Genomic DNA, 13,769 nt, shown 5'->3' on the forward strand with positions numbered 1-13,769 from the left:
TGCATAAAGAAATGCATAATAGCAAAATGCTCATTAAGGCAAATGGATCAGTAAATTATGATACATACATACAATAAGACACTGTGCTGCTTTTTTAAAATGATGAAGTAGATCTACATTTAGGTACAAGGAAATAATTCCAATATGTTTTAGAATAAGAAAGTAGGTTACAGAACCATATTCAGGTGAAATAGTCTATGCACAGAGAGATATTTAGAAGATATTTAGATATTTTGATGATGTTTCAGCAATATTTAATTCTTTATCTGAACTTACTGCATTGTTTTAATTTCTTATAATAAGCAAGTAATGTTTTACAAAAAATAAATTATTTCAATGAGGAAAATAGTAAATATCATTGTCTGTCAAGATTTGATGATACCGATATATTTAGCCTGATGATAAATATGTCTAGATGCAAAACACACTGAAACATTACCTATTTTACAAAAACACATAAACCCACATCATTAGGATGAGAGCCATGGTGATAAGTCAGAAATTTTGTCTATTCCAGTTTATATGTTACCTACAAATACATTTTTAAAGTTCCCCAGCATTCATGGGTTTTTAAGAAAAGGTTTATTTAAGAATTCTATGCAAAGACAGTTCATTAGAACTACCTCCAGGATATTGAGTGACTTTGATTCTTTCAAAATTGTGCATTCCAGGGACTCCCTCAACCTGTCCCAACTTGTTCTGCCACTAGCTGTGAGGGCAAGCTTTGCTGGGTGAAATAAAGCATAAGGTTCCTCTTCAAAGGCCCTGTGTGGCTTAACATCACTTTCTTAGATTAGGATGCGAGGGTACCATAAGGCAGGAAGATAAAGAAAAGTCACAGAAATATGCCATGTCACTTTCATATAGAAATAATGGTAGGTTCCCACTGATGACCAAATAGAATGAAATAAGAGTAAAGTGTCAGCAACATGTTGAAATGACAACGGAAGGGAAGGTTTTCATTAGATTCAGATAAAAGGAAAGTCTTTCAAAAAGACACCAAACCAAAGAGCAAGCACCAGTGGACTGAAAAAGCATGGGTTCATTTTGAACTTAGAATTAGAAATAGCAGTAAAAGGAATCGAACATCCATTGGTGCTCAGAAGAGTGTTGGGAGTTGTAGGAAAACACAGAAGTGGAAGACAAGGATCTTTCCCTTCCATCAAACATGGGAGGGGAGAAAGTGAGAATTTAGCTAAGTGTTTAACTGGAAAACAACTAGAAATGCAACCGACACGCAGAGAGGGGAGAGAGGTGTGGCAGTAGATGTCCCTGGAGACCTCGGATGTCGAGAGGACCAGAGATGAGCCCTGTAACTGAATGTTTACCAGCAGGAACTTCAATGGCAGAGAAGAGAAGGGGCAGAAAAAAACTCTTCCTCACCTCAAGGGACCAGAGACAAAGCCCAATTCAGGGGCCCCTCCGCCTTTCTAACTCTTCCCAACATCTGCTTTCATATGACACATGGGTAAAATAAAGAGTAAGAAATATCAAGATGTTAATAAGAAAAAGAGGTGTCCTAAAGCATCACCCTTCAACCTGAGAGGTATGGGGGAGCGGGGGATACTTGCCAGGGCTGGCCGCCTGGGAGGAAGGAGGACAACTTCCAAGAGGCAGGACACAGTAAGGCAATGCTGCAGAGATACCTGTTGTTACCATTATTACGTCTATGCTCACACCACCCCTGCCCTGCCACACACACACTTTTGAAAGTCAATAAACTGAAGCTTAGACACGATAAATAGCCTGCCCAACATTTGAACTCACATTTCTCTAACTCGGCAGTTCTCAAAACTTTTGATCTCGGAATCCCTTTACACTACTAAAAATTATTGAAGAATCCAAATAGCTTCTATTTATGTGGGCAATAGAGACAAGACAGAGGTAGAGATAAAGACAGAGACAGACAAAGAAACATATATATTTACCAAAGTAGAAATTTAAACTGAGAAATTGTTAAAACACAGGAATACAAAAGCACGCATTCCTTTAGCCATCAGAGCAACGATGTCTTCACTCATCATATAGCCTCTAGAAAACTCCACTGTACACTCATGAAACAAGAGAGGAAAAAGCAAACAGCAAGTTAATATTATAATGAAAAGAGCTGTGATCTTGAAGATCCTCTGAAAGGATCTGACTTCCCCAGGGATCTGAGATCACACTGTGAAAACTGCTGTTCTAACCTCAAGTCTATATTTTTCCAAGACTAGACCTTGGTACACTGAGTGAATGACCTTCACTATCTGGCTCTAAGCTCCCTTCACTGCCTCAAGTCCCACAGTTTTTGCTAAGTATCCCCAAACTAGCCATACCAGAATAAACCCTCTCCCTGAAAAAATAATGTAGAGTCTGTGCTCAAGCTTCTTTGCAGGTGGCCATGTTGTACATTCTGTCTGGAACTACTTCCTTCTCTCCTCTTAGGGGTTCCCACTCTAGATTTCAGGGCTCTGCTGAATGTCACCCACCCCAGCCCCAGCCAGATTTGATCACTTTCCAAGGATAGCACTTTGCTTTTACCCCTATTCATTTTACTCTACTCCATTGTTTCCTTGTGAGTTGGTCATGTGTCTGCTTCCTCTTCTTTCACCCCACAGGCCTGTAATGAGCACCTACCTGGCAATGAGCTCTTGGAAGACGCCCAGAACCTGCGTCTCCCTGAACTACGGGGGCAAAGAAACTATGTGGCACCTGAATCTTTGATCCCTCATTCCTGGCACCTGAAACTTATTCAAAACTGTTTTATTTGCTTTGTCTAATTATTCTGAAATGATAAATTATCACTGACTGATGGGACTGTGGGCGATATTGTTTTCTTTGCACTTGACGGCAACATATTTTTACAATTATAAATGTTATACAACGTTAAAGTGTTTCTCTATAATTTAGCTGCTAATAGTCAGGAAACACTTAAGTATGACACACAGCTCTACGTGCTTTATATACATATTAATGCATTTAATTATTTATACTTTGAACAGCAGAAATAAGTAGAGGCATGAATATCCAACTCATTTGTACAGAGATTCTTTCTACATAATATGTGCATAGTCTATTGTTGCCTATAACTTGCATATCCTTGTGTTATCTTGGCTTTATCTTCATGTTCCAAATGGAAGATTCCAGACTTTCTTTGTGTCCCATTTCCTGAATTCCTCATGGAAGATTGCTCATTTTATGGTCAGGCAACAGCAAATCGTAACATCAACACACAAACCTAGCACTTCAACTTTGCAGATCTCAATTAGCAGAATGTTCTCCTGGAAACAAATACATCTCTCAGTGGCCACCAGGGAGTCGCATTAACTGGTTGCGTTCACAAAGTTCAGTAAAACATTTACGAGGGAAGGTTTTCCCTGAAGATGGAAATCAAAATGGATCGTTTTGTAAAGGATTTTTATCTCCTAGAATACCCAGAAAACAGAGTGTTTGAAGTAGTGACATGACACACTACTCATTACTAACAAAGGGCTCTCCTCCCCTTGCACCCAATCTGAACTACTCATTTCTGTGTGGATGCAGAAGCTTCTGCAGCAAGGAAAGAAAGAATGGGCTGGAGTTACTGTTTAATTGGCCGCAAGCTGGATACTGGCTGTCTGCTTGGCTCCTGCTGTGCTGTGACTGTCAGGCCTGAGGTGATCATGGTCGCAGACTAAGCTCTACGGGTGCCCGCGCGCTCTGTGATATCCACAGGCTGGCCCTCCCTATCCTCTAAGAAGGCCTGTGGTCCTTGCGGCATCTCCACCCCAGAGGAGCCCGCTTCCTCATTGACATGCAGGGAGCGCTCCCATAAGCAAAAGCTGCAAAGCGTCATTACCGTGGTCAGGAGACAAACAACACTCGCACTGCATACCAAGTGGCACCACATTTAACTGAATCATTTTATTATGAATACATTCCGGGCTGCCACTGTGAGCCACTTGCCTAAACTATGCCAGCAAAATGGATCTTTGCTAATTACATTTCATGCATATTTCAGATCTTTCCATGGGGATGCAGGAGGATGGTGTTCATAAAAGGGAATTTTACAGCCAGGTTCACTTGCATTTGGCATCAAAACCCAAACTAGTGGGTAACAAAGATAAGTTCAATTACATTCCATGTTGTGTTTGTTTTAGCTGGAATGTTTCCTCCTAGTAACTCTATCAGTGCTGCTGTGGTAACTGGTTGAAAATGAAATCACTCTTCAAATCCACCTGAATACATATTATTGCAGAAATGCACACAGTTATTAAATCATTTCTTTTCCACATTTCCTTTTCTATATTTGTCCTTAGATTGAATTAAGGAAATGAGCCTCTGGATGTGGGGACATGTCAGGAGAGTGACAGAAAAACATCATTACCTGCTTCAAGACTGAATTGTAAAGCACACAAGTGACTGCTTTCTTGTGGCTTTTCACCCTCTTGCTGGAATCACTTTTCATTGCCAGCAATGCTAGCTGGTTATTAAATGAGATGAAAAGTCGTCTGTGGGCTTCATCAAAGTGGAAGAGACATCTGAAGTCCTGACTTTTAGAGAAAGAACAAGCTATCCTCTGGAGGGATACCTGGTGCTGAATATCCCAGAATCTCAAAACCTGCATGAAAAGTAACAAAGTCACATGAATATGTCAAGAATAATTCTAATTTTTTAGCCAGATTTTCTCTAGCTCATCCTCGATCCCAGGCAGGCTTTGCGTAGTGCTGTAATTGTTCACACTTCTCTCATAGCACATATTTTTTTGTGTTTCCCTTCTCTGCTTCAGTATCTCCTCAATTGTAATCTCTTCTAGGGAAGGGATTGTGTTTTGTCTCAGTCCCCAGAAAAGTGCCTGCATTTAGTAGGTGCTTATGGTAGGTGGAGTAATCATCTTCAAAGATGCCCACGTCCTAATCCCTGGAAAATGTGAATATGCTATCTTACATGCCAAAAGAGATTTTGCAGATGTCATAAATTAAGGCCTTTGAGATGGAGAGATTATCTTGGTTGACTTGGGCAAGTCCAATGTAATCACAAGGGAGATCAGAGTGATGGGATGTGAGATGGACTCTACCTAATGTTCCTGGCTTCAAGGAAGGAGAAAGGGGGCCATGAACCAGGAGAGCTGGAGAAGGCAAGGGAGCAATTCTCCCCCAGAACCTCCAGAAAAGAAGACAGCCCTTGGAGCACCTTGATTTTAGCCCAGTGAGACCCAGGCTGGAATTCTAACCTACAAAACATTAAAGGTGTGTTGTTTCAAACCACTGAGTTTGTGGTTATCTGTCACAGTAGCAATAGAAAACGAATACAACCTCTTTCAATAGATAGATAGATAGATAATATATGTATATATTTTTTGATGAAATAAAAGACTTGTTATTAAATGAAATCAAGTTCAGATAAAACACAGACAATTAAGGCACAAAACATGACATGCCGATGGAACAAGATAAACACTGAAGGAAATGGGAAGAGCAGCTTTGCAGATAGATGCAAGTGTTGCCACTATCAGTCACGGTGCAGAATTGACACAGGGCAGTGAGGGAGAGTCAGAGTGAACACAGCGAAAATCCTCTCCAATAGGGGCCAGCGGGCCAGCTCTAGGGCCAAACTTTTTGGGTTCTGATTTTGGCTCTATCCCTTACTGCAGGGTTACCTCTAGTAAGTTTCTTTGTCTCTCTGAGTTTTTGATGTGGTACCTACCTAATCTGATGCTATGAAGAGTGAATGAGCGCCCATGTCAAGCATTTAGCCTGATGACCAGTATGTGGTCAGTGTTCAGTAAATGTCTTTTTTTCATTATTAAGTGTATTTTAGTCTTTTTATTGTATAAACATTAGAACCTAAGAGCAAAAAAGTTTCTTTCAAATAAACTAGTGCATCTTATCCAGTATGAGAATTATTTTAAATTATCTATAAAAGATGACCTCTGTTTAAACGAGTGTTTATTACTCCATAGGGCAAGCTACTCAGTAGTTTTTAACCTATTTTAAATCATATACTCCTTTGGGGGGAAAAAAATCATTTGAAAACGATGGTCCATCCCCTCCTCCTAAATGCATATACCCATACATGCACACAATTTTCCACATAATTTCTTTGGATACATAGACACACACATCTCCCATACAGATCCTGATATCCCATGGGATAGAAATTCCTAGAGTAATCATTATGATCAGCCAAAGATGTCCTTGTCTACCTTTTGATTCTATCCTACTCTCTTTTCCTACATAAGCCTCTTCGTATACCTCTTTGTCCAGGGTAAATGGCCCCAGTTCTTTCAACATCTTAACATCATTTTTAGATCCCCCTCCACCATGGCAGCCTCTTGATTCTCTCACTTTGTCTTTTTTTTTCCATTTTCTCTCCAGGGGAGTATGGTCATCCAGGCCTTGTTTACTTTTTAAAAAAAATAATAAGGGCTTCCCTGGTGGCACAGTGGTTGAGAATCTGCCTGCCAATGCAGGGGACACGGGTTCGAGCCCTGGTCTGGGAAGATCCCACATGCCGCGGAGCAACCAGGCCCGTGAGCCACAACTGCTGAGCCTGCGCGTCTGGAGCCTGTGCTCCGCAACAAGAGAGGCCGCGACAGTGAGAGGCCCGCGCACCGCGATGAAGAGTGGCCCCCGCTCGCCACAACTGCAGAAAGCCCTCACACAGAAACGAAGACCCAACACAGACAAAATAAATAAATAATTTAAATATATATATATATATATATATATATATATATATATATATATATATATATAAAATAAGATATGTCCATGGTGTAAAATGCAATAGCACCGAAGGGATTTTTCTTCAACCCATCCCTCTCGGCCTCAAGTCCCACTCCTCAGAGACAGCCTTTAACTCTTTTTGAGTTATGGTTTTCTCCATAACACCAAATAATAGCTCTTTGTGTGTGTGTGTGTGTGTGTGTGTGTGTGTGTGTGCGTGTGTGTGTGTGAACATAGCATATATTAATCATACATTGAATGACACTCTCCTCTGAAAGTAATGCAGTTACTTACACTCATTTTCTCCCTTTCTCTTCCCATTGCCCCAATCTAAACATTGTATTTTTTTTAGTCCTATTGTTATTATGCTTTAAAATAATATACATACACATTAATTACTGCACTATCAATATAAGACAGTATCTCACTGCTCACTAATATGTAAAATGAATACCTTAGGGTCCTCAAGGACCTGTTTAAGCAAAGTGCTCAGAATTGAGGCAATATTTCAGGTGTGTTCTAACCACTGTTACAGGCACTGTGACTTCTTTAAAGCAGCCTACTTTTACGTGAGCTGATTAAGCCACTCCAACATGCATTGCCCTTACCTTGGGGTCCTGACCGAGCAAACCTCTAAATCTTATTCCCATGAACAAATAATCAAGCCAGACATCTACCATCCTACCTTCAAAAATCTGATGTTGTAAGCTAAAACTAGGATTTTTCTAGTTTCAAAGTGTAAAGATATAATTTTGAATCCTAATTCTATTATATTGATAATTCCTCCCTGATTTGTCCACACATCCCATGGAATACAGTAGATGGTCAATAGATATTTTCTTAATTTGTTGAAGGTTGTGGTTCATTTAACAACTATGTTTTTATCCCACTCACTGTTAAAAATATTAGCTAGGATAAGTCCAAAAATATAACACTTCCATAAAAAAGCTTGCCTCACTTCTACATGGTTATTTACCCAATTGCAGATCTCATCTAATTCACAATGAAATTTTATGAGACTTTTTCAAACATCTTGCAGAAATGAGTATGCTTGATGTATAGGGTAACCTCTCCACTTACTAACACTTATAACAAACTTAAACTGACCTAGTCAAATTCTACCAGATAAGCAGCATTACCAATCCCTCTAATCCCAAGAATATATATTTATAAAGTAAATTGGGTTTTCTTGGCAAGAATTTTTTATTAAACAACTTATTCTACAACAACAATTTAAAACATTCTGGCCACTCTCCAGAAAATGTTTATCCTCAAAAATATAAACTCTACAAGAACTAAGACTTGCAAATATATTTCAAAGTGTTCTAAATATAAATAGGATTGATAAGCTATTATTTTGAATGTTAAAACCACATAGATTAGATGCATCTAGATCATTCTCAAACACTCATATAACTTACAATAGTCATATCCTCACTGTTCAAAATCCTGTCTTGTTTGGTATGGACTCCCTCCTAAAAAACTGAAATTAACTTCATTTCAGAAAAATAATCTGGGGCATGGTTGAGTATAGATTAACAATAACTCAACAGTATTAATGGACTATAATTTCCCCAGAATCATTTTCTGCATGTTGTTCAAATCATTTATGTTGACTTTAATATTTCATTGACATTTAGTCACATAAATTAAATGAAAAATTAAAAATAGATGAGTGATAACCTCTACTCTATGACAGGTGAGTTCTTGCTATTAGCAATTAAAATTAGAGGTGCATTTTTTTAAGCAAAATGTGTATATTCATTAATTTTTCTTAAAATTAATTTTTACTTTTCTTCTTTCCCTTCTTCCCTTGAAGAACCCTTAACTCTCGTAATTAGTGATCCTACTAAGTCCCCTTCCATCTTTAATTCTCTAATTTTTCTTTCTGCTGAGAATCAAAGCCAACAACATTTATCTACTGTCATCAATGTATAAAACAGTGTTTCAGCATTCTCCCAGAAATCATGTCATGGTAGGTGACCTCCCGTATGGTTTTCAATTTCTTCTACACTTCACATTCTATACCAGTGGTTCTTAATCTTGACATTAGAAATACCTAAGGTGTTTTAGAAATTGCTTATGTTTGAGCCTTTTCCCAAACCTATTAAATCAGACTCTCTGAGGATGGGGCTCAGGCATTAGATTTTTGGGTTTGTTTTTTTTTAATTTCCCAAGTATTTTCATTGTATTGTACTTTAACTTCTCAATTTGGTTTTAAGATCAATGCTCATCTCCTTGAACAAGACATCTTTCTCTCAGCTTAATCAGTAATATCATGTGGCTTGGCTTTAAACCAGATAACTGTACTCCCCTAATCAGTCTATATCTTTTTAATCAAGAAAAATATCTCACATTAATTCTATTTTAGTAATCAAGTCCTTTTGCAAAATATCACTTAAATATCTAGTTAATATTTGAGAATCCTTGATTTTCCTCTTTTTTTATATTCAAATTGACTTCTGGAATAGAATTAGGTCACATTTCAGAAAGGAGTACATTTAATATCATTTTCCATTCCAATATCCTAGAGAAGTTTTCTTTATTCTTAGTAGGAAAAATAAAGAAATTGGTAAACACCCAGGCTTAAAAATTATAATTGAGTAACTGATTATTTTTTTTTTTTTTTTTTTTTTTTATTTTTAAAGGATTTTCTTATTTATTTATTTATTTATTTATTTTTGGCTGTGTTGGGTCTTCGGTTCGTGCGAGGGCTTTCTCCAGTTGCGGCAAGCGGGGGCCACTCTTCATCGCGGTGCGGGGACCGCCCTTCATCGCGGTGCGCGGGCCTTTCTCTATCGCGGCCCCTCCCGTCGCGGGGCACAGGCTCCAGACGCGCAGGCTCAGCAATTGTGGCTCACGGGCCCAGCTGCTCCGCGGCATGTGGGATCTTCCCAGACCAGGGCTCGAACCCGTGTCCCCTGCATTAGCAGGCAGATTCTCAACCACTGCGCCACCAGGGAAGCCCGTAACTGATTATTTTTTAATTTATATTTTCCATATATTTTCATCTAAACTGTACTTTCTATTTTCATCACGATACCTGAGAACTTGTGATGCTTGTCCAAACTCAGACTTACTAAGTCTAGTCCTTGAAATGCTTTATATAGGGGGTCTTTACTTCATCTCCATTTTTATAGTATTAGGAGGAGTAAGCATCCAAGCTTGTGATTTTATATCAAGGCAAAATTTAGCTTTTCACATAATGATGAGGACTTATTTTTCTACTTAATCTTTATCTTGTTTCAACTGTTACCCACTTAATAATGCAGGATTATAAAAGCAAATCCTGCACTATTCATATACACTAGCACTAGAAACCAGTGGATTGGGACTCCAGACTCCAAATATCTCGATCCTAGTTTTAATATTACTCAGGTCTGTCAGCTTAGGTATATTATATTACTTCTCCATTTCCTCACCTTTATACAGAAGGGGACACCACCAGCTCTGAAATTCTGTCAATTTTGTCTGAATGTACTGAAATTGCTCAATCCATTACCTATAGATTCCAAAATAACAACAACTGAAGCAATTTCAAGAAGGTGTATTATGAAGATTGGGCTAAAGAAATGTAGTCTAATTTTACACAAAATTTCTTCCTGCCTCCTGCCAGAGATGGACAGAATCATTTCACATAGGCATAATAAAACTATAACAAATAAATAAACAAAACTTTTCTTTTATCCTATAAATATTAGAATTATAAATGGGTAACTTCATGGATGGGTGGGTACAAAAATATATGGATGGGGCTTCCCTGGTGGCGCAGTGGTTGAGAATCTGCCTGCCAATGCAGGGGACACGGGTTCAAGCCCTGGTCTGGGAGGATCCCACATGCCGCGGAGCAACTAGGCCCGTGAGCCACAACTACTGAGCCTGCGCATCTGGAGCCTGTGCTCCTCAACAAGAGGGGCTGCGACAGTGAGAGGCCCGCGCACTGCGATGAAGAGTGACCCCCACTCGCCGCAACTAGAGAAAGCCCTCGCACAGAAACGAAGACCCAACACAGACATAAATAAATAAATAAATAAATAAATAAAATTAAAAAAATATATATATGGATGGATGGATACAGAATCTGTTTTCAGTGCACTTCTTAAAACCAAATCAGCATTATCTACATATTGGCAACATGTCTAAATTTAATTCAAAGTAGTCAGGGGGAAAAAAGATTCATAGTTTCCTAATAATGATATAAAAGTGAGGGAAAAGTAGAAGACAGACTTAGAGAACTGCATCAAAATGAGATTTGTTTGGCTGCATCAAAGAGAACTGCATCAAAATGAGATTTGTTTGGCTGCATCAAATATTTGCTACTAACTCCTACCATCCTGTAGGGCATAGATATAAAATGACAATAAGAAAAAGAGAGAGAGAGTATATATCGCTAAGGGGATTTTGAAGACAGCAGTGCAGCAGCTCAGCTCTCCGGGATAATCCACAAAAATGGATAGCCTACTTGCAGATAATAGGATAACAGGAACTGAGGGCATTGGCGCTCCTGAATATACCTTTTTGTATTAACAAGTCTATTTATTTAGAATTTAAGCCTTTGGATAATCCACAAAGGCATAATCAGTGAATGCTTAAAGGCAATTTTGTTTGACATGATATATGCTAGCACAAGTATTCTACTGAATACCTCAGCTAATGTTTTTATCTTGAAGTAATATAACAGATCCTCCTTTAAGAAATATTTTTGCCATTTTTTCCCTAAGGATTGAGGTCCACCTTAAAATATTAGTGGGAAGTTAAAATCTTCTCTTGTGCTATTCATTGTTAAATTGTTACCATAGCCATTATCATCGTTTTTTCATTCTTTTCAACAAAAATGAAAGAAGACATACAGCTCTAGGACACAGATTTCTATTGTGTGTCTGTTTGTGTATTCTATCATTGACCTTGAAAAAGTCAAAACGTTTCTTAATGCTATGAATTGTTCTGCAAAAATCTCATTAATTTCCCAGTTGAAGTTCAGCAATAAATTTAACTAATATCAACATTTTATTTAAATGGATTTCATTTTTCAGAACAAAAGTCCTTTGGGGAATTTTAAAATTTCAGTTAAATTGATTTTTTTGCTATTATCATTGCTCACATAACACTGAAAAACATAACAGAATTTTTCGCAGTCTTTAAACAAAAGTTTTCTAACTTTGCCTTTCAAAGATCACTGTTTCTCTTTTACATCACAAAGTAAACCTAAACACTTTAATTTTTTTTCTTTCTTTTTTAACTCAATATTTATACTAACAACTGCTTTGAAGAAAGTCAGTGAAAACCAGCTAGAACAAGGGAATCCTGGTTCAAGTATCATTCCAGACTAGCTTTTTGTAGGCGGTCTTCCTGCTTCAAAGAAAAACAACTCTGAATAAAACATAATTTCTGCTGCCTTGCTGGACTTTCAGGGATTGAGACAATCTCCACAGGTCCAAAAGAAGAAGGATGAAAAAAGAAGCAAACTTCACAAGGAGACAGTGAAAAGCAGGCATAAATGAGTAGACTATAACCAGGAGGGAGGGCAGACAGCAGAAGCAAGAAGAACTACAATCCTGCAGCCTGTGGAACAAAAACCACATTCACAGAAAGACAGACAAAATGAAAAGGCAGAGGACTATGTACTAGATGAAGGAAAAAGATAAAACCTCAGAAAAACAACTAAATGAAGTGAAGATAGGGAAACTTCCAAAAAAGAATTCAGAATAATGATAGTAAAGATGATCAAAGACCTCAGGAAAAGAATGGATGCAAAGATTGAGAAGATGCAAGAAATGTTTAACAAAGACCTAGAAGAATTAAAGAACAAACACCTAGAAGAATTAAAAAACAAACAAACAGAGATGAACAATGCAATAATTGAAATGAAAAATACACTAGATGGAATCAAAAGCAGAATAACTGAGGCAGGAGAATGGATAAGTAACACAGAAGACAGAATGGTGGAATTCACTGCCATGGAACAGAATAAAGAAAAAGAATGAAAAGAAATGAAGACAGCCTAAAAGACCTCTGGGACAACATTAAATGCACCAACATTAGCATTATAGGGGTCCCAGAAGGAGAAGAGAGAGAGAAAGGACCTGAGAAAATATTTGAAGAGACTATAGTCAAAAACTTCCCTAACATAGGAAATGAAATAGCCACCCAACTCCAGGAAGCACAGAGAGTCCCAGGCAGGACAAACCCAAGGAGAAACATATCGAGACACATAGTAATAAAATTGACAAAAATTAAAGACAAAGAAAAATTATGAAAAGCAACAAGGGAAAAACAACAAATAACATAAAAAGGAACTCCCATAAGGTTAACAGCTGATTTCTCAGCAGAAACTCTACAAGTTAGAAGGGAGTGGCATGATATATTTAAAGTGATGAAAGGGAAGAACCTACAACCAAGGTTACTCTACCCGGCAAGGATCTCATTCACATCCAATGGAGAAATCAAAAGCTTTACAGACAAGCAAAAGCTAAGAGAATTCAGCACCACCAAACCAGCTCTACAACAAATGCTAAGGGAACTTCTCTAAGTGGGAAACACAAGAGAAGAAAAGGACCTACAAAAACAAACCTAAAACAATTAAGAAAATGGTCATAGGAACATACATATCGATAATTACCTTAAATGTGAATGGATTAAATGCTCCAACCATAAGACATAGGCTCACTGAATGGATACAAAAAGAAGACCTATATATATACTGTCTACAAGAGACCCACTTCAGACCGAGGGACACATACAGACTGAAAATGAGGGGATGGAAAAAGATATTCCATACAAATTGAAATCAAAAGAAAGCCGGAGTAGCAATACTCATATCAGATAAAATAGATTTAAAAATAAAGAATGTTATAAGACACAAGGAAGGACACAACATAATGATCAGGGGATCAATCCAAGAAGAACATATAACAATTATAAATATATATGCATCCAACAGAGGAACACCTCAATAAATAAGGCAAATGCTAAGAGCTATAAAAGAGGAAATCGACAGTAACACAATAATAGTGGGGGAATTTAACACCTCACTTACACCAATGGACAGATCATTCAGACAGAAAATTAATAAAGAAACACGAG

At 37.9% G+C, this 13,769-nt stretch overlaps 1 protein-coding gene across 1 annotated transcript in view; it reads right to left on the bottom strand.

The window, feature by feature from the left end:
* WDR49 (WD repeat domain 49) overlaps nucleotides 1-13,769 on the bottom strand; it is a 156,904-nt gene that overhangs the window by 73,443 nt on the left and 69,692 nt on the right. Inside the window, 1 exon segment of the mRNA XM_028162686.2 lies at nucleotides 4,346-4,579. Coding sequence (XP_028018487.2) covers nucleotides 4,346-4,579 — 234 coding nt within the window.

Source organism: Balaenoptera acutorostrata, chromosome 4 (assembly GCF_949987535.1).
Source record: "Balaenoptera acutorostrata chromosome 4, mBalAcu1.1, whole genome shotgun sequence".
NCBI lineage: Eukaryota > Metazoa > Chordata > Mammalia > Artiodactyla > Balaenopteridae > Balaenoptera > Balaenoptera acutorostrata.